Here is a 26406-nt window from a genome sequence, read left to right on the forward strand (position 1 = left end):
TAAATGCCCCTCCTCAAATTCTTAAAATTTCATCATATGTAAATTTGCCCATCTATCTACAAATTTTTGGCTCCACTCCTGATCATCTTGATTGGGACAAATCAAAAAGGAAAGTGGGTCATCTTTAATAGGACTGATGGAGTAGTACTTATTTCTTTTTGTTTGCGGAGAAATTGTTAGTATAATTAGGTTAATACTAGTATATTTTTCGATGTATAATTGGCAGAAATTAATAGGAGTAGCATTGAATGAAAAAATTAAAGGGAGTACTGATAAGATATTTTTATTTTCATGGTCCGATGCTTAATTTACATCGTTTGACATAATTAGTGTAAATAATTCTGATTTTGTTTCCTCTCAAAACGATGAATATTGAAAGCATATACTAGTATATCTCCAGAAGATTGCGAAGTCGATGATAGAGTATTTTCTGAAGCTGTGATTATAATTGGCTCTATATATGACTAAGATTGTACAACAAAAAGAGGGGAAAAAAACACACAATATTATGGAAAAAACTAATAAAAGGTGTAGAATATTATGAAATCTTGATGTTTAAAAGATGTATAATTCGCTCTATTTATGACTAATATTGTACAATAAAAACAAAAAAAACACACACACACACACACGCACAACATTATGGAAAAAACTAATTAAACACTAACAGCTGTAAAAAAAATAGTGGATCCTCAAATAACAAGATTAAAAGGATAGGATATATAATCTAATTCATTAATTTGATCCAACATTGGAGCGAAAGTAATAATTTTTTGGACCGAAGATTTTCTATGTAATCTAATTCTAAAATACTTTTTTTTTTTCTATTATAAATAGCAATGAATGAGACAGTTAATTCTACGAACAACAAGAATCTTTATATCCTCTAAAACATTTATTCCAATGGGAAATTCTTCTTCAAGGATGCACGTTGTAAGCAATTAAAGTCTTGATTGACTATTTACTTTTCAAAGGCATATTTATGAATTAGTATTTGATTATTTTGCAGAAATTTATTTTGAAGGTGGACGCTGAATCTGGATGGGAGAAGAGTGTTGAAAGCGTGATGAACAAATGCTATGGTATGTAATATGTATATTTGAAGTGTTTTTATTTATAGATATTTTTAATTGAAATTGAAAAGGGTTGAATCATGCGACTCTGTGTAGGAGTAGAGTGTTACAGAATGACTAATACTGATTTGGTGGAAATATTGGGGCGTGTTGATCCAAGTGCAATGGCTAATTTTGGTTTGGTGGAAATATGGGGGCGCGTTGATCCAAGTACAGTGGTGAGAATGTTGCGGAGAGCAGGAAGATCTGCAAAGTTGTTCTCTCAGTTTAGAGAGTGTTCTTGCTCGACTTAAGCTAGAGTTCGGCTTTTAGTTTAAAGAGTGTTTTTGCTCGACCAAAGCTACCCAACCATGATCACCACGAGTATAAATGACATAGACATAGCCTAGATTTACTCATGCTAGTCTTATTCATACTCCTACTATGTTTCTACTCAAATTTATTTTAAAACTCACTATTATCCATGCATTACATTTTTTGGTGATAGGCATGAATAATAGGGCACAAATATATCGGGCCGATATGTAATCTTACGAAGCACAATTTATTGGCTCCAAGTAAATGTTGACTGAATTATTTTCTTATTTATTTCCCAATATAAATGTTGGATTTGGTAATTGTCAATACAGTATTAACTTTTATGATTATTTATTTCATTTTTTGTTAAAACGTATATCATCAATTAAGACTATTTTTTGCATTTTTGGTTTTGTAATAATGTTGTAGAAGAAAGGTTGAATTTAGAATTTTTAATTAAGTATCAACCAATTATTATTTACCATTTGATTCTTAGGTTATATAGTCATGTAATGTCACCTAGATAGGTGTCAACAAAGGGCATGCATACATATGATACTTATACTTGCATGCAAAGTCTTATAATTATAATATTTATCTTCTTTTTAGAAAAAAATCATTTTCTCAAGAGAAAATGTATTTTAGAAAACATTATACTTTTTTTTATTTAAAGAGTTATTTTTACTTCTTCATTGTTGGACATGTAAAATCTTATACTTATCATATTTGTTTTATTTCTATGAAAAATCATTCTCTAAGAAAGGAAGATATTTGAGAAGATACTATATACATATATGTTTTGGAATGTAATCCTGTACTATTATTTTTTAATTTTTAAAAAATAATTTAACTCTCCATATACCTTATGTCTTTGGAGTTTGTTACTTTTAAGATGGGTTATTTATTTTTTAATAATGCAAATAGATGATATACCTTTATCCTTTAGAGATGCTCTAAAGTCCTACGCTTTCTCTCTATCTAAAAATATATCTCTGCCAACTCTTTAGTAAGCGTCTGAGTATGTATAATATACATCATACAATCTAAAGAGATTTAAAATAAATAAGCTATGAAATCAAATACAAACAATCTAAAAAGTAAAAACTAACTTCAAGAGTAAACAAATCAAATCCAAGGGAAAATGCATTTTTAAAAAAAAAAAGATCAATCAACAATGATTCCCAATTGGTTGAAGAGAAAATCTCTTATCAACTTTACATTTTCATAAGGAGTTTTGATAGTATAAGGAGTTTTGATAGTTGTATATTTCTTCTTCCGTCATGTGTTCACTAAAAAATAAACTAGAAGAAAGCTCCACCTCGCAGTTCAAAGTCCTAGTCAAATCATTTATTACACTCAGACACACTATGGGATTTATATAACGTCCTTTCATCACCTTGAGACATTTCATGTTGGGAAATGGAGTAGGAGTTTGCTCAAAGGAACCAAATTCGCGCTCGAGAATCTATCAATATCAAACAACCCAAACATACATTTAAGCAACACACTACTTATTAGTATATGTATATGAGGAGATGGAAAAATGTACCTTGAGAGTATTGGAAGTCAATGAAACTGTGGCGGCATTCCCAAGTTGGTGAAGCATTCTAACAAAGTTATTACGAATCTTATTGAAAACCTCATCAATGTCTAAATAGACATGTTCCAACACTAGGAGGTTCACCTTTGCACATTCCCAAGCATCAGAAGACTTGTATGTAAATGAGGTAAGCAACGGGGCAGAGATCTCTTCCACTTGTAAATAATCATCCTCGATTTCAAGAAATCTAAGCTTTGGAGCGTTTATAGCAACAAGGCCATCACACATAAAAGTAATGAGAGTAAGTTTCTCCAGCTGTGGGAGGCCGGAGAAGGGGTCGGGGTCGTGATGATGGTCGAAGACCAAAGAGATGGTGTGAAGATGAAGGGTTTTCAAATTAGGTAAAGACAAGCGTCCAGGTAGTTTAACCGGGCAGAACAAATCCCTGATCTCGAGCTCCCGCAGCGTGTTGCAGGTGAGAAACGCTGGCGGAAGCCTGAGTTTGCGGTAGGTGGGCCAGTGGAGGCGGAGAGATTGAAGGCCGTGGTTGAGGGCGTAGAGCAAGCATTCCTCCAAGAATTCCCTGTCAACTCCGCATGGATATTGTGGATTGGGGGTAGGGCCGTCGAATGAGAGGTGGAAGTCGTGGACGGAGGATGAGGCGTCACGGTGAAATAGCAAGTGGGAAACAAAGCTAGAGTGGATGGAAAAATCTTCCAAGTGGATGCGGAAGGGGGTGGTGGCGGGACGGAAGTGGAAGCGGAGGCCGGGGAGGGAACGCCACAGGTTTTTCCATCTACGGGAGACGAGACTCATTGTTTTAACCGCTTCGTATATGTCAGTTTTATCGAGGATGAGAAGAAGAATGTCATCAGGGAGTTGGCTCATTCGGTCTTCCTCTACCTCTTCCTCCATTGATTGAGAGTGGGATAGGGAAACCTAAACTTTGTAACTTTTAATATGCATATGATATACTACTATTATAAATTTATAATATATTAGGTAAGATTTTAAATGTAGTAAGTAATTGATTAGGAAAAGATTATGATTGATTAATTTTCACACTAACAAAAATAATTAGGTATGGTAGTATATTATACGAAATCATTATATAACAATTAATTCTAATATTTTTGTGTAGGGTATGGGAGTGGAATCATTGGATGCTCAAAAAGTTTTAATGGAGTTGTTGTAAATTCAATGGGTCTTTGAATCACTTTTTGTGGGTTAACTTGATTAATATCTTTATGCAATCAAGTTATGGAAAAAAACACAACATTATGGAAAAAACTACAAATAAAAGACGTAGAATATTATGAAATCTTGATGTGAATTACACATTAACAGCTATAAGATATAGAGTACAGTACATTTTAAATATTACTGTGAAATCTTACGTGAATATATACTTTCAAATTAGTGTTTAAATTAGTAATTATACACTTATAGTTTTTAAATATACGGAAATATGTAGGTTAATATATTTTGATAACAACAAATTCACTTTTAGTAAGTTTTACTTTTAATTGAATTATTTTGTAAATGATCTCGGTAAATAAATTAACAAAATAAAATCTAAAAATATTAAATGAAGAATCAAGTGTAGTATTTATCAAATCAAGTCAAACAAGTGGAGTAGAATTTATGTTAGAGAATATTCTAATTCTTTGAAGTTGAGGCCCTTTTAATTAGCATCAAATAACAAGACTCAAAAGGACCCCAAAAAATGCAGTATAATTAATAACAAGATCAAGGGAGATCGAGAAAACCCTGCAAAAAAAATAGTGGATCCTCAAATAAACGGATAAAAAAAGAAAATGAGTTTTAAATGATATAGATAAAAAAAAAGGATGGGAAATGACAAATTCCATACGTATTAATAGAATAGTAGGATATCTAATCTAATTCTTTAATTTGATCCAACCTTGGAGTGAAAGTCATATATTTTGGACTGAAGATTTTCTATGTAATCTAGTTCTTAAATACTTTTTTTTTTCTCTTTTATAAATAGCAATGAGTGAGAGTTAATTCTACGAACAACAACTATCTTTATATCCTCTGAAACATTTATTCCAATGGGAAATTCTTCTTCAAGGATGCGCGTGGTAAGCAATTAAAGTCTTGATTGATTATTTACTTTTCAAAGGCATATTTATGAATTGGTATTTGATTATTTTGCAGAAATTTATGTTGATGGTGGACGAAGAATCTGGATGGGAGAGGAGTGTTGTAAGCGTGATCATGAACAAATGCTATGGTATGTATATTTGAAGTGTATTTGTTTATAGATATTTTGAATTGAAATTGAAAAGGGTTGAATCATGTGATGATGTGTAGGAGTAGAGTGGTTCAGAACGTCTAATGTTGGTTTGGTGGAAATATGTGGGCGTGTTGATCCAAGTGAAGTGGTCATAATGTTGTGGAGAGAAGGAAGATCTGCAGAGTTGTGCGGCCAGTTTCCATGTAGAGAGTCTTCTTGCTCGACCAAAGCTAGCCGACCATGATCACTACAAGTATCAGTGACACTGATATAGCCTAGATTCACTCATGCTACTCTTGTTCACACTTGTTTTTACTCGAGTTTATTTTAAAGCTCACTAGTATCCATACATAACAAACGGATTCCACGTATTTATCATAAATATTTCTACTTGTGCCATGCCATCGACTTTAATTGGGCAGAACTAAATTTTAGAGTAGCAGTTATTAACTTTATATTCATTACTACATGATAAATTGTTAGCAGTTTATTATTTTTTCAAACTATAATCGTATAAATAATGACTTTCTAAACAAAAATAAATTAACAACACATAAAATATAGATGTTGGATTTGTTGAACCAGTTTATTTTCCTCCTTAAACATTTATTTGTTATAGGCATGAATAATAGGGCCCAAATATATCAGGCCGATATGCACTCTTACAAAGCCCAATATATTGTGTCCAAGTAAATGTAGGCCGGGCCTAATTATTTTCTTCTTTATTTTCCAATATAAATGTTGGATTTTGTAATTATTAAATTTTAAGATTAGGTTTAGGTTATTAAATTTTAATCGTTCATGAATAATCTTATTTTCCTATTTCGAATATCTACTAAAACTAGTCTTTATCTGCATATGATAAATCTTCTATTTTCTTATTTTCACCAAATACTCAGTAACTTTTTATTTCTCTCTTTTCACCTTTTTCCAGTTTTATGTTAAAACATATATATATCAGACTATTTTTTGCATTTTTGGTTTTGTAATAATGTTGTAGAAGAAATGTTTGAATTTAGAACTTTTATTCAAGTCTATACATTTTAGCATCAACCAATTATTATTTTCCATTTGATTTTTAGGCTAGTTTATTTGATTAAAATGATGACATGGCTGGTAGATTTTTAGTGCTGATGACGTGGCAGGGAGAGAGTGGATAGCCCGTGGCTAGGCCAGCCATTGTGGATGCTCTTATGTTTTGGAATGTAATCTTATACTACTATTTTTTTTTATCTTATAAAATAATTTACCTCTCCATGTACCGTTTGTCTTTGGAGTTTGTTACTTCTTAGACCGGTATTTTCTCTTTCTGAGAATATAAACATATAACATTTTTCCTTGGAGATACTCTAAAGGCCTAAGCTTTCTCTCTCTCACATATATATCTCTAAAAATATTTCGTGTAATTCTTTAGTAAGCATATGAGTCTGTATAATATACTTTATAAATATCTGTAATATATAAAGAGATTTTAAAAAATACATTCTGGCATCAAAGACAAACAATCTAGAAAAAATATCTTACCAACGGAGTTGCATTACATTATCAGGAGTTGTTCATATCTTCGTCAGTCACGTATTCACTAACAAATAAACTAGGAGAAAATTCCACCTCGCAGTTCAAAGTCCTTGTCAAATAGTTTATTACTCCCTGAAACACTGTGCAATTTGTATAACGCCCTTTCATCACTCTGAGACATTTCATGTTGGGAAATGGAGTAGGAGTTTGCTCAAAAGAACCAAATTTGCATTGGAGAATCTATCAGTTTCAAACAATCCAAGCATACATATAAGCAACACACTAGTTATTAGTATATGTATATGAGGAGAGAGAGATGTACCTGCAGAGTGTCCACAGTGAACGAAACTGTGGTGGCATGCCCAAATTGGTGAAGCATCCTAACAAAGTTGTTATTGTGATGTTGGTAACAAGTGTCATGAATGTCTAAATAGACTTGTTCCAACATTGGGAAATTCACCTTTGCACATTCCCAAGCAATATCAGACTCGTATCTAAATGAGGTAAGCAATGGAGCAGAGATCTCTTTCACTTTTAAATAATAATCCTGGATTTCAAGAACTCTAAGCTTTGGAGCCTTTATAATAACAAGGCCATCACACGATAAATTGATGAGAGTAAGCTTCTCCAGCTGTGGGAGGCCGGAAAAGGGGTCCATCCTATGGTGATGATTGTCGAAGACCAAAAAGAGGGTGTGGAGATGAAGGGTTTTCAAATTAGGTAAGGACAAGCGTCCAGGTAGTTTAACCGGGCAGAACAAATCCCTGATCTCGAGCTCCCGTAGCGTGTTGCAGGTGAGAAACGCTGGCGGAAGCCTGAGTTTGCGGTAGGTGGGCCAGTGGAGGCGGAGAGATTGAAGGCCGTGATTGATGGCGTAGAGCACGCATTCCTCCAAGAATTCCCTGTCAACTCCACATGGATATTGTGGATTGGGGGTAGGGCCGTCGAATAAGAGGTGGAAGTCGTGGACGGCGGCTGCGGCGTCACGGTGAAATAGCAACTGGGAAACAAAGCTAGAGTGGATGGTAAAATCTTCCAAGTGGATGCGGAAGGGGGTGGTGGCGGGACGGAAGTGGAAGCGGAGGCCGGGGAGGGAACGCCACAGGTTCTTCCATCTATGGGAGACAAGACTCATTGTTTTAACCGCTTCATATATGTCGATTTTATCGAGGATGAGAAGAAGAATGTCATCAGGGAGTTGGCTCAATCGGTCTTCCTCTTCCTCCATTGCTCTGATACAAATAAAATTCACAAAACACATGACGCTTCCATTCCATATATTAATTCATCCACACTACAAATTACTTTAAAATATATACCTCAACCTTATAAGCAGAGCGGCAGACGGAGGGACTGCAGATTGAGAGTGGGATGGAGAGGCGGTGGCGCAGCTCTAAAATACTCTAATTTTATACATCATAGATCCTGAAACCTATTCGTCAGCAAATCTATATATAAGATTTAATTGTGATTGGGCCCAAAAGCTCAATTAATTGTATGTGCACCGGCCCAACTCTCTTTCTTCTTTATTGAGTTTAGAATTTGTAATTCTCAATATCTATTGAGTTTTGGAGATTTTAATTTAAAAAGTCATCTATTGATTTTGTATTAATGGAAATTTGAATTAAAACTATTTCTATGTGGAAGTTGAATTAAATTTGCAGTTATATAATGAAACATGAAAGGTCAAGAAAATTATGAAATATTTATTACTTATGATTTGAGCAATATGTCGTTTAGGAGTAGTTTTCTATATGGAAGTTGCATTGGTCATATGGAAGTTTTGCAAATAATAAAAAAAATTATGCAGCCGTTACATTACACAGTTTGATATCATGTAGTAAATGCAATTGGAGATAATGGACGATCAAACAAACATCAGGCATTAAAGCTCAGCAGTTACAAAAACTCATTAAGCCTTTTCTTCTCCTCCCACATTCATCCCATTAATTTTCTATAGTGCTTGCAGAAAAAATATTCTTATAAATTGCACATTCATTGAATCACTATACATCGTCAAACGATACTCCTCTTATATCTAAAAATATTGACAGAAAAAACTGGCGATGAAAATTATTGGAGAGAGTTTGATTTATAGTTTAGGGCTACCTTGGTTGATTCGTTTGGCAAAACTTGAAAGATCGTCATTGGTACCATAACAAACGTGTGCACAGCGCAGGTGGTGTGCCGATTTGGAACATCGGTGGAAGCGGACTTCCATGTTTTAGGATTGAGAGGTGGTGTTGCGGTGGGATAGGGAAACCTAAAGCTTGGGAATTTTTATATGATATATATTAAGTAAGATTTTAAATGTAGTAATTGATTAGGAAAAGATTATGATTGATTAATTTTCTCACTAATTGTACGGTTTAATTATTTATTCATTAAAATTCATAAAGTTGTATTTTATTTCTGCTAAAGTGAGTTTTGAAAACTATAAATGTTATTTTATTAAATAAATTTAATTGTTATATATGGTACCAGACATAAGAGCATCCACAATGGTCGGATGATCATCCGCCCTAGTGATCACCACATCAACATTTCTTAGTCCGACCTTTCCTGCAGTGGTTTCGCCCTATTGTCCGTCCCTATCAATTACCTATATTTATTTAATTTTTTATGTTAATTGTTTTTTTTTATATTTTCACTTATTATAAATAGAAAAATTAAATAATAAATTAAATGAAAAGCATGAATTACTTAATATAAAAAAAATTTATAAATTTTATATTTAATTTTAATCAAATAAAAAATAGCAAAATATAAATATACTATTATAGAACACAACAAATTTAAATAAAACACTTACATTAATTGAATAAAATGAGAAAAATATAATAAAGGTCAAAATTTTAAACATATTTACCATGAGTTGCGCTAGTGTGCTAACTAATTTACAATAATAACTAATAACTTTCAATTCTGTGTATTAAACAAAGATTTACATAAAGCAACAAAAACTCTCTTTTAAGTGTATAAATAATTATCCCGCATCGAAATCACAATGAACCTTGGAGTTGAAAACTTATCTTTAAACCTACCATTTATCTCACATTGAAGTCACAATGCAAGTTGGAGTCGAAAACCTAAAGGTTTACTCAAGCAATGCAAAACTTGCTCATTTAGTGTGAATGATTATATTCTACAAAATATATTCTTTCACTAATTCATGGATCTGTCTTTTAGTATGGATCATTGTGAAATTATAGTTTTTTTTATTTTAATTTATAAAATGATTTTTTAGAATTAAAAATTGATTTTTTTATAAAATTTTTTTCGGAGATCGTCCTTGTCCGCTGCCTTGCAATGGGCGGACGATTAGGCGACTGTGTGGGACGACCAAAAGTTCGGTCGTTTCACTTGTCCGGATGATCGTCCGTCCACCTGCAATGGGCGGACGATCGCAGACGAGAACTAAAAACATTGATCGGGCGGATGAAGGGTGGACCATTGTGTTGCGAATGCTTTAAGAATGAACTGAGACACCTTAATTTTTGCGTCGGATTGAATAACATTCCATGTGCGAATGTGTGGAGGCGTCGGATTGAACAACAAAGACGCATTTAACATATATAAATATAATAACGATCTTTAATATTTTACAGTTGCATGAAAAGTCAGAAAGTGACAAAAGAATTACTGAAATATATTATTTTGATATAGTTCTTACAATAATCTCCAACAAATTATAAAGTATTTTCCTCTAAATTTCACCGTCTCCCAAACTATAATTATTAATTATATTAAATTAAGTTTGATTGTATTTTAAAATTATTTATTTATTTACCTTTAGAATAGAAAGTTACGTTTTATAGCAATAACAAAAATAATTACGTACGATAATATATTATCCGAAATCATTATATAACAATTAATTTTAATATTTTTGTGTAGGTTATGGGAGTGGAATCATTGGATGCTCAAAAAGTTTTAATGTAGTTGTAAATTCAATGTTTTTGTTTGATTAAAAATGAAGGTATTTATTAAAAAATTATTGTTTAAATCAATAGTAATAAAATATTATTCTTAAGTTTTTTTGTCAATTATATTTGTATTATGTTTTTATTTCAATAACAAAAACCATCGATTTCTTGATTTGTTTATTTATTTGTATTTGTAAATTGGTATTGTTAAGTCAACAAATAAGTGTGTTGATATGATGATAATTTATTTTAAAATGTGAAAAATAATAAAATTCACATTTTTCCTTATAAAAACTTTATGTTTACCTATGTCAGAAATCATATTTTTATGTTTTATCCCGACTTATGGAGTATAATAAATTCACTTTTTGCGCTCCAGTGCATATATATTTTTCCCTTTTTTTTGTTAAACATTAAAATGTAATCAACATTTTTGTCATTGGTTTGTTTTCAGAACTGGTGAACTATATCCTGATTGACATTGTTAGACCGGATAGACTATATATCTTATAGGAATATGATATGTTACACCCATATAAAATAAAAAATTTCATAACATTTTTAATTATATTCAAACAAATTAGTAAAACCAAAAGAATAACGCTAAAAGTGTATCGAAGATAGTGATCCTCACATAAATTGCGGGTGTAACATATCATATGTAGGATACCATGTCAAATCACGTGATTCAAAAATATTAGAAATAATTAATAAATTTAGGTGCATACATATGTAGGATCCTTAATCCTTAATTAAATATATGGAGATGATAAAAATAAGAATGCATTTAAATCTAAAAATGCAACCCAAATTTTGGTCCTAGAATTAGATGATCTAATGGTCAATAATTAATAAAAGAACATGGAAGGTCATAATTAAGTAGTTTTAGATCATATTATAAAATTTAGGTTTAACGGTTAAGATCATTTCAAGTAAAAAAAATGTCCTACGTATGATTTGTTATGCGTTTCTATATTTAAATCTATTTTTCATAGATCAAAATGAAAACTCTAAATATTATATATATATATATATATATAGAGAGAGAGAGAGAGAGAGTAGTGATATAGAGCAAACACTCCTTAAGCATATAACTAGAGAAGAAATTCTAGCCACAAGATCATGAAATCAAGGGCCAAGATTCCTTTTAAAATTCTAGTATTATATTTAGGTTTTGATTCACTATATGAATAATTTAGTTCACTTGGGGGTATATTGGTCATTTTGCTGAATTAAAATGAGGTGGGTCTTCTCTTTCCCTCATTTGAACATTTCACTTCCGTATGTTATTTCTCCAAATCCCATTCTCTCTCTGTCGAATACATAGGGTTCCACCACCGTGACCTCCATTCTTCGTCATGTTTCCTCCATTCCAGACGCCATTTCCTCCATTCCTCATCGTCGCATAGTTAGGCTCATCACCTTGCTTTTCTCCATCAATTTCCGGCGCTGCGTCCTCCATTCCCCGACGTGTTTCTTCGTTCGTTTCCTCCGACCAATGACTTCAAACTGGTAAAATAGAGAGCAACAGAGGAGAAAAAGGCGATGATCGCGTCGCTCAGCTGCTCCATCCGATGGCAGAGGGGAAAATGAAGCCGGAGATGCGGAATTTTGTTGCCGGAACATGATTTATATTGGAGAAGAAGAAAACGGTGTGCAAATGTTGCAATTCAAGGAATTTGTGCGAGATATCTGTAAACTTATACTGATTTACAGGGAAATTTATTTTTGGTTTTGTATATTGTATTTACATTGAACTTTGAGTGATGTATATTTTCCATTTCAGTGAAGTAAACTTGCATAGAGTGAAGTATTTAATGGTTAGAGTGAAGTGTTTGTGATCCAAGCTTAAAATGATTTATTTTTCCATTTCAGTGAAGTAAAACGTGCTTAAAGTGAAGTATTTCATAGTTAGAGTGAAGTGTTTGTGATCCAAGCTTAAAGTGTTTTGTTTTTCCATTTCAGTGAAGTAAAACTTGCTTAGCGTGAAGTATTCCATGGTTACAGTGAAGTGTTCCATGGTTAGAGTGAAGTGTTCATTCATGCTTAAAGTGTTTTGTTTTTCCATTTCAGTGAAGTAAAACTTGCTTAGAGTGAAGTATTTCATAGTTAGAGTGAAGTGTTTGTGATCCAAGCTTAAAGTGATTTATTTTTCCATTTCAGTGAAGTAAAACTTGCTTAGAGTGAAGTATTTCATAGTTAGAGTGAAGTGTTTGTGATCCAAGCTTAAAGTGATTTATTTTTCCATTTCAGTGAAGTAAAACTTGCTTAAAGTGAAGTATTTCATTGTTAGAGTGAAGTGTTTGTCATTCATGTTTAAAGTGCTTTGTTTTCCATTTCAGTGAAGTAAAACTTGCTTAGAGTGAAGTATTCCATGGTTAGAGTGAAGTGTTCCATGGTTTGAGTGAAGTGTTCATTCATGCTTAAAGTGCTTTGTTTTTCCATTTCAGTGAAGTAAAACTTGCTTAGAGTGAAGTATTTCATAGTTAGAGTGAAGTGTTTGTGATCCAAGCTTAAAGTGATTTATTTTTCCATTTCAGTGAAATAAAACTTGCTTTGAGTGAAGTATTTCATAGTTAGAGTGAAGTGTTTGTCGTTCATGCTTAAAGTGCTTTATTTTTCCATTTCAGTGAAGTAAAACTTGCTTAGAGTGAAGTATTCCATGGTTAGAGTGAAGTGTTCCATGGTTAGAGTGAAGTGTTCATTCATGCTTAAAGTGCTTTGTTTTTCCATCTCAGTGAAGTAAAACTTGCTTAGAGTGAAGTATTACATGGTTAGAGTGAAGTGTTTGTTATCAATGCTTAAAGTGCTTTGTTTTTCCATTTCAGTGAAGTAAAACTTGCATAGAGTGAAGTATTTAATGGTTAGAGTGAAGTGTTTGTGATCCAAGTTTAAAGTGATTTATTTTTCCATTTCATTGAAGTAAAAACCAGTAAACCAGATATCCAACTATACATAATTGCATGCCAAATCAATCAATGCGAAATCCTAGTGTCACTCCAAACAAATATACCAAACTAGTAATGCAAATGAATAAACATTAAGTAATAATTATTTACACCCATAATAATGTGTAATATTTATGCAGGCAGGTGGTTAAATTATAGGAGCCTGTATTTAAAAAGAGGCATATTGTAACAAGAAAACCTTGATTCTTGATTGATCGAATGCGATCCTTGATTCTGCGATTGAAATTACAATTTTTAGTTCCAAACAATTTCCACAATCGACAAGTAAGACGACGCCATAAACACGCAGATCTCAAACTGACGACCAAAATATGAAAACTAGGTTAGGTGATTTCAGCCTCGCCTTAAGGTGCGTCGACGATTACTAGCTGCGATCGACGCCACCAGTTGGGCGGAATATTATTTGGAAGCCTACTACGTCACGCCGGAGATAAAGACGGAGTGGTAGGAGGTTGAAGGAGTAGGAAGAAACAAGGGTGCAGCCGATGGGTCAACAGGGGGAGGCAGCTGCGAGAGGCAACCAGTGGAGGAGGCGTCGTCGAAGAGGAGGTTGATTCCTGCTCCTCCACCTCCTTCGTAGAGAGAGAATATACATAAATGTGATGTGTGTATCAGAATATGGAACAGAGTTGATTTTCTAAAATACCCCTATGCAATTTTTATTAATAAAAAATGAGTACTTAATTTACTCATTAGATTAAGATAATGAGTGGTTGAGATTTGTTCTCCAGTTATACACTTAATATTAGTTAAACATTGATCATGTTCCTATATATATATATATATATATATATATATATATATGTGCATGATCAAATACTAACTAAGTTACAGTAATAACTAATAACTAATATCAACTTTGTATGTTAAAAATATCAACACAGAAACATAAATTTATCAATCTTATTGTGCTGATAAACTTATTTCTTTGTGTTGATATTTAAATTTTACATGTTGTATTGATATAATTATGTCTTTGTGTTGATATTTTTAACACACAATATTGAAAGTTATTAGTTATTACTGTAAATGAGTTAGCAAGCTAACGCAACCCTCTCTCTCTCTCTCTATATATATATATATATATATATATATGCAATTATAACCTTGCACCAAATTTGATTTTAAAGTATAATTGATTAAGAGAGGGAGAGATAAATGGTAGTGTAAGTAGTATTAGTATAGAGTGAAGTCCACATCATTAATAGTGTTGTGTAATGGATTAAGTTGTAAATAAAATGATGTCTAGGTGTAATGTGTAGTTTAACTATTTTAAAATAAGAAAGTTCAGACTTCCTCTGTCCCATTAAAAATGAAATATTTCATTTCGGGTTATCCCATTAAAAATGATTCCTAAATAGAAACAACACCATCTCTACTTTTTTTCATTTCTCTTACTTTATTCTCTTCTTATTAACTCACACAACAATGGGTTATCCCATTAAAAATGATTCCTAAATAGAAACAACACCATCTCTATTTTTTTTCATTTCTCTTACTTTATTCTCTTCTTATTAACTCACACAACAATACTACACAAAATTCTTTGCAGAAAAGCAAATGTTTCATTTCTAATAGGACGGAAGGGACGAAGGGAGTACTTATCAGGACGGACTAATAAGAAAATAGTTCATACTTTTTAAGGATGGAGGCAATTTTAATTCTAATTCTTTGAAGTTGAGGCAATTTTAGCATCAAATAATAAGATTCAAAAGGACCCCAAAAATGCAGTATAATCAATAACAAGATCAAGGGAGATTGAGAAGAGACCCTCCCATAAAAAAGAGAATTGAGTTTGAAATGATATGGATAAAAAAGGATAACCGAATAGTAGGATATCTAATCTAATTCTATGATCCAACTTTGGAGTGTAAGTCATACTGTATTTTGTATAAGGAGTAGTATTAGATTGAGTGAACAAACCAAACCCCCTATTGCATGGTTAGCAATCCAGACATCCACAGTCATAGACTCTACATCAGCAGTGCCAGTGAATAATTAGAGGTTAAACTAAAAGCTAGGGTCAATAAGAGTAGACTACCTACTAAATACATGCTCCATATATTACAGCCTCTATAAATCTTTGCTAACTTACTGAAGTCTCCTGGCCGCACGAATAAACTCCACAATCACTTGTACCTCGTCTACTTTCTGTAGAAGCAAACGTTCGAGAAATTACATCTTTTCCCATAGAGTATGTAACATTTTATCTGACTATATTTTTGCGGGCTGAGTGCAAAAGAGGAGACCTGCGAAGAAAAATGCTGCTGGACAGCTTTGATGAGTTGTTCCTTCGTAGGGTGAGCGCTGATATTGGCCTGCATATAGAATTTGAGAAGCACAAATTAACACTGGATTAACACTGGAAATTGCCATCAACTAAAAGGAAAGGAAGATGGATGAATAAAACCCACGATGTGGAAGCTTCGACAATATCTCCATAATGATCCAGTCCCAAGTTTTGCCAGATTAACTCTCTGAAATGCAATATATGGACACGAATCAGTATTAATACACAAATATTATGTCCAGTTCAAGAATTTCCGGTTGCAACATTTCGTCACTCGTATTCAAGGATCAAATTGTGGGGAGTGGGGGAGTTTGAGTAATCACATGAAGATGTAGGCATGCTGTAACAGATTTATGGTTATCAGCTCTGTTAGAATACAAAAATTGGTATCTTATGGTATTGTGATTAGTATTACCAACTGTGCAGCGCGAAAATTGGACTGAACCTCTCTGCAACTGCTATGGTTCATCGACTTTGTTGTTGCTGTGGATGTTGACCACTGCATATTATACCTAACTTTTGGCTTGTTTGTCTTGCTCAAGTGAAGCCCATAAGCTGTTTCAAAGAAAAAAGACAAAGTACTCTAAGCTACAAGATCATTGAAGGAAAACACCAAAAATAGAATGTAGCACTGTAGTGATGTTAAAGGCAACTCACAGAAGCGGCGATGGTTTTCCCCCATATCAGAGCCACTGCTTGAATCATCAAAATCATATTCATCGTCTTCTTCATTTCCAGTAGGCGGTTCTAATACACTCAGAGCATTCCTCTGAAGCTTCACCTCAACACCATTCTTCAGTACCTGACCGAAGCAAGAACACGAATGTATAGAAAAACAAGGTGAAAGTAAAAAGGAGAGAAAAGAGTTAACGTATGAACAGTAAAGCTCAATGAGACTCAACTCATTAAAGAAGCAGAGTCCTATATGGAAAACCTTCCAGATTCTGGCTGAATCAATTTTAGCTACATGTAGCTTTTCACAGAAGTCATTTTTAGAAGTTTTTACAAACAGACTTGTCAAGCAATGATCTGATCGACTCGTTTATAAACCGAAAGAAGGACATGGAATAGGTTCTGGCAGTATAACTGTGGTATGTATATCAAGCAGTCTACATTACACAAATTCAATTTCCTATAACTAATAGTAGCAGAGTATTAAAATAAAGGGAAAGGCACAAGTTATGATCTGATCGACTAGTTTATAAACCGAAAGAAGAACATGGAATATGTTATAGCAGTATAATTGTGAGTCTACATTGCACAAATTCATTAAAAATAAAGGGAAAGACACAAGTTAGGGATATATGGATTATGGAGTACCAGCCAATGCCAACCACCAAGACCAACGGCCTTCTTGACCACTCCTTGCAAGCCCACCAAAACGCTCTTTGTTCTGTTATTCCCTGTGACAATAACCTTTGTATGCCTGGGAAGAACGGCCATCTCTTCGTCACAGCTCTCATCGCGGAAATGAGATAAAACCCGTGAAGGGCATGACTCCATAGCCAGCATCTCTCCAATAAACGCTCTCTCTACTCTACTGGAACCGCCGGATATCATCACAATGTGTTTACTGTTGTTACAACTTACAATCAACAAAATGCATATGAATTAAGTCGCACTACACTGTATGTAGTAAACCACTGAATTTGGAGGCCTTTCAATAGCAAACAAAGTGCAGCCTGCAGAAACTTCAAATTCCTGACACAGAAAAATCTATGGAGTGATGAGTCATAAATACACAAGTTGCATTTGAGTTGAAGAATTTTCGTGGAATTGACATGTACAGGTTGTGGGGATTTTAAATGATTCACGGGCTTAGTTAGCTCACATTAAATGAAACAAAATCAATTTCACTGTTTTTTTTAAATAAAAATCTCTCTTTCTCTCACACACTCACACAAACACACATAATTGATTTATTATGAAATTCTGTGGAGTGATGAGTCATAAATACACACTCACACTCACAGAAATGAAAGTCAAGTTTTTGACATGAAAAGTAAGCATTCATACTAGTAACCTTTAAGTCGACAACGCCAATGCCGTTCAATTGAAGTGCATTAATCAAAAACCAAGAAACAAAACTTGATTTAGCACTGAGAAATTCAAATTAGGAAACTTGAACTCATTAAATTCGCAAAAACAAGCCTTACCAGCTCCGTAGAAAGAGAGCAACGGGCAATGGCAATCGACGACGACTAGAATCAGCATACAAAAACAAAAATGGAAGGGGGGAAGCAATCAAATTTGAAGCAGTGTGTGTGAGAGAGAGATGAAGCACGCAGCAAATGCTTGTAACTGCCGTGTGAATGCGAATTTGGAAGCGACCTGCTACTGCTAAATTGCAGTGATTTGTACGGCCGCTGCTTCTACTTTTGTCGTCACTTTCATACCGGCTCAGCCGGTAGTGGGTCGGAATGGCTCGGCTTATCATAGCAATAGCCGCGCCGATGAGACTTATCCTTATCTGCTTGGAAAATGCCAAGGACACGTCGTAGTCACTTGGAATATAAATCGGGTAAAATATTTAAATAAGTCCACGAAAGTACTCCACAAATTATCATTTTTGGCTATTAAAATTCCAAAAGTGAAACATTTTGTGAAACGAAGTAAAAATAAAAGATTGCGCACTAAGTTACTCAATTCGTCCCTAAAAATTTGTCACTTATTTTCATCTTTGTCTGTTTTTAAAAATTTGTCACCTTTAACTTTTTCCATTTCTAGTAGTGGATCTCATATTCCACCAACTCATTCACACGCGTGTTTTATTATAACACTAATATATATAAGTATGACTCACATGCCACTAACTTTTTCAACCCATTTTTTACTACATTTCTTAAAACCTTTGCCGAGTCAAATGGTGACAAATTATGGGAGACGGATGGAGTACTAAATATGAGGCCTACTTATTATTTATTACTTCATAAAAGTTAAAGTGAAGTCTCATCGTGGGACGAATTTAAAAGACAAAAATAAACTCTTATTATGAGAGATAGATAAATAATTTTTTGTAAAATGTAAATTAATTGGTTAAATTTTAAAAATCTTATTCTTCTATTATCATAACTTGATGCATGTAACCAAAATAATATTAATACCTTAGTAAAATATCTAATGATTTAATCTCATGGTAATAGTAAATCCATTATCAGTGTCCCATTTTCCGAAAGTTTGAATTTTCATTTGCAATATCGGATGGATATGATCATCTACTATTGTAATTTGATGGTCTGCTCAAATGGGCCGAGCCCAGTACAATGTCCAATGCTGCGTCTTGAAGTAAGCTTGATAGATTTTTTACACTATTCCTCACTATTTAACTTAGATAAATGTCTACTACACTTAGTTTTTTTTATATAAATAGTAGTTTTTGAAAATAAATTTTGTCGAATTTAACTGGAAAAAATAAAAATTTTCAGATAAGATTTTCCAATGAAAATATAACTGTGTAAATTGCTGAAATACCATATAATTACTTAAAAATGAAATGATAACCGGAAAAGAGGATAAATGATAATCAGGCTGCCTCCCAAGAAGAAACAAAAAGTGGGTAGTGACCAATAATAATAACATTATGGCCCAGTACGGTCAGACACCCATACCATACAAAGTGTCACACTCAATTGTAGTGTGGAAATTAAACAAGTTCTAAGAAAAATATCTACTTATATTTTAATTCGAGGTGAATTTTATAACTAGTAAGTACTTAGTTGAAGGATAAGTACTGGTTGATGATTATTTAGTTGGTTAATGGATTTTGGGTGCATAAAAGGTAAAAATAAGTGGTAAATGTTAATGCTAAGCTCTATTGATATTATGAATTAGAGTAAATGAAATGGGAAAGCTGAGAATATGGGCCTCATTATTAGTAGTGAAAAACTGTGCAAATATTTTGAGCACTTTCCAGATGGATTCCAGTGCATGCACTTGCAACCCAATATTTATTACTCCACTATCAAGTAGATGAAGGTTATTATAGTCATTATAAAGTCTCGATACTGAAAAATTAAATGGGTTCATCAAAATTACTTTTAGCTGATTAATTAATCCTTTTCTTGTATGTTTATGAGTGGACCAATAACTTATCTAAATGATGAGAGAATTCCCATCAATCAAGCACTAGAATTCTTGATTCTTTGGTCTCAAAACTTTTTGGGACAACACAATTATTTGATGTTTCCGAATGCTTAAGCCACACCATCTTCTCCTTTTTTTTTTCTTTTTTTTTTAAAATTTAATCAGTTTTTTCCATATTAATTTGGCTTATAGGAGTATTACTTATGTAGGCCGTAGGGTAGAGATTATTAAATTGTCTTTGTCCTTGTAACCTGCAAAACTACCAAACACTGAGAAATATTTGATTTGTTTTATGAATTAGACAAACTTGTATTATTAAGTTGTAGGCCATTGTGCAAACTTGGATTTATTGTGGTAATATGTTTTTTGAACATATCCCCTAGATTTATGTACCCAACCACTCCCCCAAAAAACACACACACACGCACAAGTTTGCGTTGGAAAAAGTCTCTAAACTAAGCTACATTGTGTGAGAAATGTGTGTGAATGCATCAGAGCCGTTGTGAAGGCACATGGAGACATGTGGTATTATTACTAGGTAACAAAGGAGTGTATTGGAGTGATGTTGAAAGATCCAGAACTAAGTATCATATAAGTCAACTCAAATCTCTCTCTCATTGTGATAACATGAAATTTCACTATACATTCTCAGTTCGTTCTCACATGATATCATTCATGTAACGTCTTAGGTATAGATAGGGAGTGATTGTTGGTATAGATGCATAGACAATGAGATGCGTCTAAATCGAAGAAGGATATGAACAGATCGAAACTCACCCAAAAGATATAAGATTCTGAGGATTTGCGGATACGAGGCCACATATTTGATAACTTATTTGGTAGTAGATGATATTCATACTAACAAGATACAAATATTTTTCTTCTTATCTCCAATTACGATATGAGTGATGTCTTGAAAGATAAGCGTAAATCTTAGAGTGAGGTCCGTTAGCTTATGCAATTTAAAAAATGTTCTCTCTTAATAGCATATTATCATATTATTTTTTTAATTCATTTGGAAGTTGATAGGAATCTTGCTGTAAAGTGTAAATAATTAGGCATGTGCATTAATATTTTTGTAAGAGGACTAAACTCTTTTAGACTATATGTTCGTATTCCACATAAGTGCATATACAAATTAATGTTGAGGAGACGAAAGCTCAAAAATTAGTAGCTTAAACTTGCAGAATCCTTTTATTTTTAGCATAAACTCATAATTATTGTTCCACGCCCCACAACTAGTACTACTAAAATACTAGTACTAATAATTTTGAAATATTGATACACCATTATTGCCAAATGAAGAACTGGTGTATGATGAATATTAATGTGTAATCAATTTCCTACTGAAAGTGGACCACTTATAGAGTTGTAGTTACCTTTAACTCAAATTTTATGAGTAAGATTTCTTCAAATTCCATCTATTTTTAAAAATGAATGAATAAGTCGTGTCAAATATAAAGAGGATTTTTTTTTTTTTACATAATGTTTGTTTGTCATGATATTCTTATTTTTCTTCCGAATTCCTTTTTTAAATGAAAAAAAAACATTAGGAAGAAAAATTAAAAGAGAAAAAACGTAGTTTGACTATTTAAATCTTAAAACATTTAAAATATACTCTAGATTTATTTTCAAATTTAAAACCAAATCTTGTTGCAATCTTTTTCATAAAATAGCGAGGATAGAAAGATCTACACAAAATACTAGTAGTAGTAGTAGTACAAATTATATAATTAAAGATAAGTAGAAAATATTAGTAGTAATTAAATCCTATCAAGTCTCAAAAGCATAACCTATATATATAACAATAGGGATACTCCAAATTAAATTTAACGCGTAAATGTTACTGGTCCTCACGTCAATGCGTCATTTAAAATTAATCCTATTTTTAATACTTAAATAATTGTCATTAGCGTTAATATCTTTGTTAAATAAAGGGGATTATTAGGGTACCTTTCCTCGTTAACACCGTTTGCCGGCCCTATCTGTCTTTTTATGGAGCTGTTAATTGCTCCACTTATTTAAGCAAAATTAAATTAAAATATATTCAATGCTTGATCTGATATTGAGCTCTGCCTAATAAATGTAGATATTATGTGAGTACTACAATATATTTTGTTATTCCAAAAATAAATATGAGTATATATTTATCGAAATGAAAAAAGAAAATGAGGTCTTCAATTGGTAGAAGTTATACACTGACAAAATGAGACATTATTTGTTACCATACGCACGATATTGGATTTAGGACAGGATAAAATCTTATGGGGCTCAAGGTTTACTAAATTTTACTGTTTTATATTCATGTCTCCATTTTCTGCTGAATAAGGTAAAGTCCAATTTCCCAATTCTCTATCGCCATTTATAATCTTTTCATTGCTCTTCACTCCCACTTTATCAAGAACTGGGGCCTCACCTCCTCTGTCCAATTCTGCTTACTCTTCTTTTCACAAACACTCCTTTCTAATACTCATCAATTTCTGCAGTTATTGTCTTGGCCCTCCATATATTTATAAGCTTTGTTTCATGATTAAATGCATCGCTTTTAAATATTTTTTTCTGGGGTTCATAAAGATTGCTCCTTTCTGCATCGAGGAGGCTATTTGGATTTCTGGATTTGAAGAGTTGGCGTTTTTTTTATTGAGGTAAGTAGTTCAGATCTAAATGTTGGCCTGTGACATAGGTTTATATTCTATTGGATTGAATAAGGTTTATCATATTCCTTTTAAAACTTGTGTACTTAGATCTAAATTTCTTTAATTTGAAGCTGCTTTTAATGCCTTTTTAGGGATGTTGAAGGTTGGTCTTTTTCTTGGTATGCGATGGAATCTAAGGGATTGAGTTTTAGCAGTTGCTTGTTGTAACTTAGGTTTTGCTTGCAGTGAGTTTCTTGATGGTAAAAATGTATGCTTTTGTTGTACTCAGAAAATCTTGCTTTGCACAATGTGGGAGTAGCTTTCTTTGCAGTAGTTAGTTAGGTTGTTACTTTTTTCTGCATTTTTCCCTTTTCCTTTCATTTTTGTGTGAAGTGAAATGTTTGTACATGTATGTGTTTGGCCTAACTCTTCTAGTTCATGTATGTTTAGCCTAATTATTGCATTCAAGATTTTGGTACTCCAATTAGATGGTGTAATCATTTTTTTATTGGTAATTTTGTTGTGAATTAGGTGTGCTGTTGTCCTTATTGAGAATGCATGGGATTTCAGTGTACAAGGAATTGGGTGGAATTAGAGATGGAAGAAGAGATTTCTAAGTTGGGGCCATTACCTAATACAACATCTAGGAATCTCTCATCATCTTCGTCTGCATTTTTCTCTGCAAATCAGTCTCCTTTCTTCTCCCCAAGATCATCTAATTGTCGTAAATCTGCGCAATCGGACGAACTGTGCCCTTCCGCCACCACAAATGCGGATAATGGAGATGCGAGTTTGGATAATGCTGAATCAGAGCTTCTAATGAGCATCCGATACGCCTCAGCTGATGTCTGTCCTGGTGCTGAAGCATGTACGTCGAGTGATCCCTTGAAGTTGGGGTCTTCGACGGGTTTATCTGTAAGTCCCCTGTCAAGTAATGAAGTTCTGCCTCAAAATGGTTGTTCTAAGCAAAAGAGTAAAGGGAAAAGGGTTGAGAGGTCACTTGAGATTGAAGTTCCTCCGGCTTCCTATTCGTCGAATAGGCTGAGGAGCTGTGATGTTTATGTTGGCTTTTACGGCCGGAAGCCTCTGTTACTGAGGTTTGCAAACTGGCTTCGCGCTGAGTTAGAGGTTCAAGGTTTGAGCTGCTTTCTCACTGACAGGTCTAGATGCCGGAATTCTCGTAAGCACAACATTGTTGAGAAAGCTATGGATGCTTGCACTTACGGAGTTGTGATCCTGACAAAGAAGTCGTTCAGAAATCCATACACCATTGAAGAGCTGAGGTTTTTCTCAAGCAAGAAGAATTTAGTTCCTATATACTTTGATTTGGGTCCAGATGACTGTCTTGTCAGGGATATAGTCGAGAAGAGAGGTGAGGTGTGGGAAAAATACGGTGGTGAACTATGGTTACTTTATGGAGGAGTCGAGAAGGAATGGAAAGATGCATTAGGTGCCCTTTCTCGTGTTGATGAGTGGAAGCTAGAGGCTCGAGATGAGCAGTGGAGGCATTGCATACTAAGAGCTGTTTCTCTATTGGCATTGAGGTTAGGAAGGAGAAGTGTCGTGGATCGGGTGACAAAGTGGAGGGAGAAGGCCGAGAAAGAGGAGTTCCCTTTCCCTCGAAATGAGAATTTTGTTGGTAGGAAAAAGGAGATATCCGAGCTGGAATTCATGCTTTTTGGGGATGTTAGCGGAGATGCTGAGCGAGACTACTTTGAGCTCAAGGCCAGACCGAGGAGGAAGAACTTAACGATTGCATGGGGAAGGACTAGTTCAATAGATGAGAAGCAGAGGGATAGACAAAGTGAGAGTAGTAAGCGTAAGGGGAAAGAACCAATTGAATGGAGGGAATCGGAAAAGGTAATAGAGATGCAAAACACTGAATTTTCTCAACCACAGCATCACACAGCAAAGCCGAAGAATGGCAGAAGGAACGGAAGGAGAAGATCGTTGAAAGTTGAATATGGCAAGGGAATCGCTTGTGTATCAGGTGACTCGGGGATTGGCAAGACCGAACTCGTTTTAGAGTATGCTTACCGGTACCATCAAAGATATAAGATGGTTCTTTGGATAGGCGGCGAAAGCAGATACATACGTCAAAACTATATGAACTTGTGGTCGTTCCTAGAGATAGACGTAGGGGTGGAGAGCTGCACGGAGAAAACCCGGCCAAAGAGCTTCGAAGAGCAAGAGGAAGCTGCTATAGCCAGAATCCGGAAGGAGCTCATGAGGAACATTCCATTTCTAGTGGTGATCGACAATTTGGAGAGCGAGAAGGATTGGTGGGATCACAAACATGTAATGGACCTGCTGCCCCGGTTTGGTGGGGAGACGCACGTCATCATATGCACACGCTTGTCCCGGATAATGAACCTCGAGCCACTGAGGCTGTCTTACCTATCCGGTGTTGAGGCAATGTCTTTGATGCAGGGCGTCGTGAAAGATCAATCGGTCAGTGAGATTGACGCGCTTCGTGTCATTGAGGAGAAACTCGGAAGGCTAACCCTGGGATTAGCCATCGTGGGAGCTATTCTCTCAGAGCTTCCTATCACGCCTAGCAGGCTTCTCGACACCATAAACCGGATGCCTTCAAAGGTTCCATCATGGACTGGTCGCGAAAACCATCCCCTGAGGCGGAACAATTTCCTCTTGCAGCTCTTCGAAGTATGCTTCTCGATATTTGACCATGCAGACGGGCCAAGGAGTCTGGCGACTCGGATGGTTCTTGCAAGTGGCTGGTTTGCCCCAGCACCCATCCCTCTGCCCATCTTAGCCGGGGCTGCAAAGAAAATACCGGAGAAGAAACGCCACAGACGGCTCTGGAGAAAGATCCTCGTGTCTTTAGCATGCGGCTTCACATCATCCTTTGCTCGAAGATCAGAAGCAGAAGCCTCTTCACTGCTGCTGAGATTCAACATGGCAAGAAACTGCACGAAACAAGGATGCATCCAGTTCAACCACCTCGTCAAGCTGTACTCGCGAAAGAGAGGGATCTCGGGCGTTCCACAGGCCATGGTCCATGCTGTCATCGCCCGGGGCTCTATGTCCCACAGCTCCGAACACATATGGGCCGCGTGTTTCCTGCTGCTCGGGTTTGGGAAGGACCCCATCGTTGTGGAGCTCAAGGTGACGCAACTTCTGCTCCTCGTCAAAGAAGTGATCCTGCCGCTTGCCATAAAGACATTCGTCAGCTTCTCCCGCTGCAACGCTGCCATGGAGCTGCTCCGGCTGTGCACAGACGCACTGGAAGCAACGGATCAGGAACTCGTTACTCCGGTGGATAAATGGCTGGACAAGTCGCTTTGCTGGAAACCGATACAGACGAACGCACAGCTGAATCCTTGCCTGTGGCAGGATCTTGCGTTGGCTCGGGCCACTGTGCTTGAGGTCAGGGCGAAGCTGATGGTGAGAGGTGGGAAATTCGACATCGGCGACGATCTGATAAGGAAGGCTGTTTACATTAGAACTTCAATATGTGGTGAGGATCATCCAGACACCATCTCGGCTCGTGACACACTCACAAAACTCACTAGAATTATTGCCACTGTTCAAACTCATACTTCCCCCTAGATTTTATTTATTTTTCTTGCCTTCAGAGCTCATAATAGAATTATAGTAGTAGTACAGAATTTTGAATAAGCTGTGCATTCTATATTCAATGGAATTTGTATGAGTTTAATTGGCATTCAACATGATGCATTACAAGTTTTATATATCCTCTCAAAGCTTTTGTTTTGTACTCCATAAAAAAAAAAGAAATAATCAAGTAATATTAGAAATAACTGGTTTTGTTAAATTTAGCTTGATCTAAACA

At 34.7% G+C, this 26406-nt stretch overlaps 4 protein-coding genes across 10 annotated transcripts; 1 reads left to right on the forward strand and 3 right to left on the reverse strand.

The window, feature by feature from the left end:
* Nucleotides 1–2592: 2592 nt before the first annotated feature.
* LOC148929837 (F-box/LRR-repeat protein At3g26922-like) lies at nt 2593–3825 on the reverse strand. The gene is made up of 2 exons (XM_089068442.1): nt 2920–3825; nt 2593–2835 (listed from the first exon to the last, which is right to left on the reverse strand). The coding sequence occupies exons 1-2, from the start codon at nt 3823–3825 to the stop codon at nt 2593–2595; spliced, it is 1149 nt and encodes a 382-aa protein (XP_088924568.1).
* Nucleotides 3826–6661: 2836 nt separating this feature from the next.
* LOC125214091 (putative FBD-associated F-box protein At5g56560) lies at nt 6662–8111 on the reverse strand. 2 transcript variants are annotated; one of them, XM_089067800.1, is made up of 3 exons: nt 8008–8111; nt 7011–7920; nt 6662–6928 (listed from the first exon to the last, which is right to left on the reverse strand). In XM_089067800.1, the coding sequence occupies exons 2-3, from the start codon at nt 7914–7916 to the stop codon at nt 6716–6718; spliced, it is 1119 nt and encodes a 372-aa protein (XP_088923926.1). In that variant the 5' UTR covers nt 7917–7920; nt 8008–8111; the 3' UTR covers nt 6662–6715. The 2 variants fall into 2 exon arrangements, with proteins under 2 accessions (XP_088923926.1, XP_088923927.1); XM_089067801.1 differs by having other exon boundaries at nt 8014–8104.
* Nucleotides 8112–15372: 7261 nt separating this feature from the next.
* On the reverse strand, nt 15373–18248 carry LOC125212876 (uncharacterized). 6 transcript variants are annotated; one of them, XM_048113161.2, is made up of 8 exons: nt 18030–18240; nt 17194–17574; nt 16531–16675; nt 16289–16428; nt 15998–16060; nt 15833–15901; nt 15679–15734; nt 15373–15556 (listed from the first exon to the last, which is right to left on the reverse strand). In XM_048113161.2, the coding sequence occupies exons 2-8, from the start codon at nt 17431–17433 to the stop codon at nt 15526–15528; spliced, it is 744 nt and encodes a 247-aa protein (XP_047969118.1). In that variant the 5' UTR covers nt 17434–17574; nt 18030–18240; the 3' UTR covers nt 15373–15525. The 6 variants fall into 6 exon arrangements, with proteins under 6 accessions (XP_047969118.1, XP_088923616.1, XP_088923618.1 ...); XM_089067490.1 differs by having other exon boundaries at nt 15679–15901; nt 18030–18244; XM_089067492.1 differs by having other exon boundaries at nt 15373–15734; nt 18030–18231.
* A 4035-nt stretch (nt 18249–22283) lies between these two features.
* On the forward strand, nt 22284–26282 carry LOC125214373 (Disease resistance protein (TIR-NBS class)). The gene is made up of 2 exons (XM_048115373.2): nt 22284–22601; nt 23124–26282. The coding sequence occupies exon 2, from the start codon at nt 23151–23153 to the stop codon at nt 26160–26162; it is 3012 nt and encodes a 1003-aa protein (XP_047971330.2). The 5' UTR covers nt 22284–22601; nt 23124–23150; the 3' UTR covers nt 26163–26282.
* Nucleotides 26283–26406: the final 124 nt, after the last annotated feature.

The sequence above is a fragment of the Salvia hispanica genome, chromosome 3 (genome assembly GCF_029641045.1).
Source record: "Salvia hispanica isolate PSC_SH4W2 chromosome 3, Shi_PSC_v1, whole genome shotgun sequence".
In the NCBI taxonomy this organism is placed as follows: domain Eukaryota; kingdom Viridiplantae; phylum Streptophyta; class Magnoliopsida; order Lamiales; family Lamiaceae; genus Salvia; species Salvia hispanica.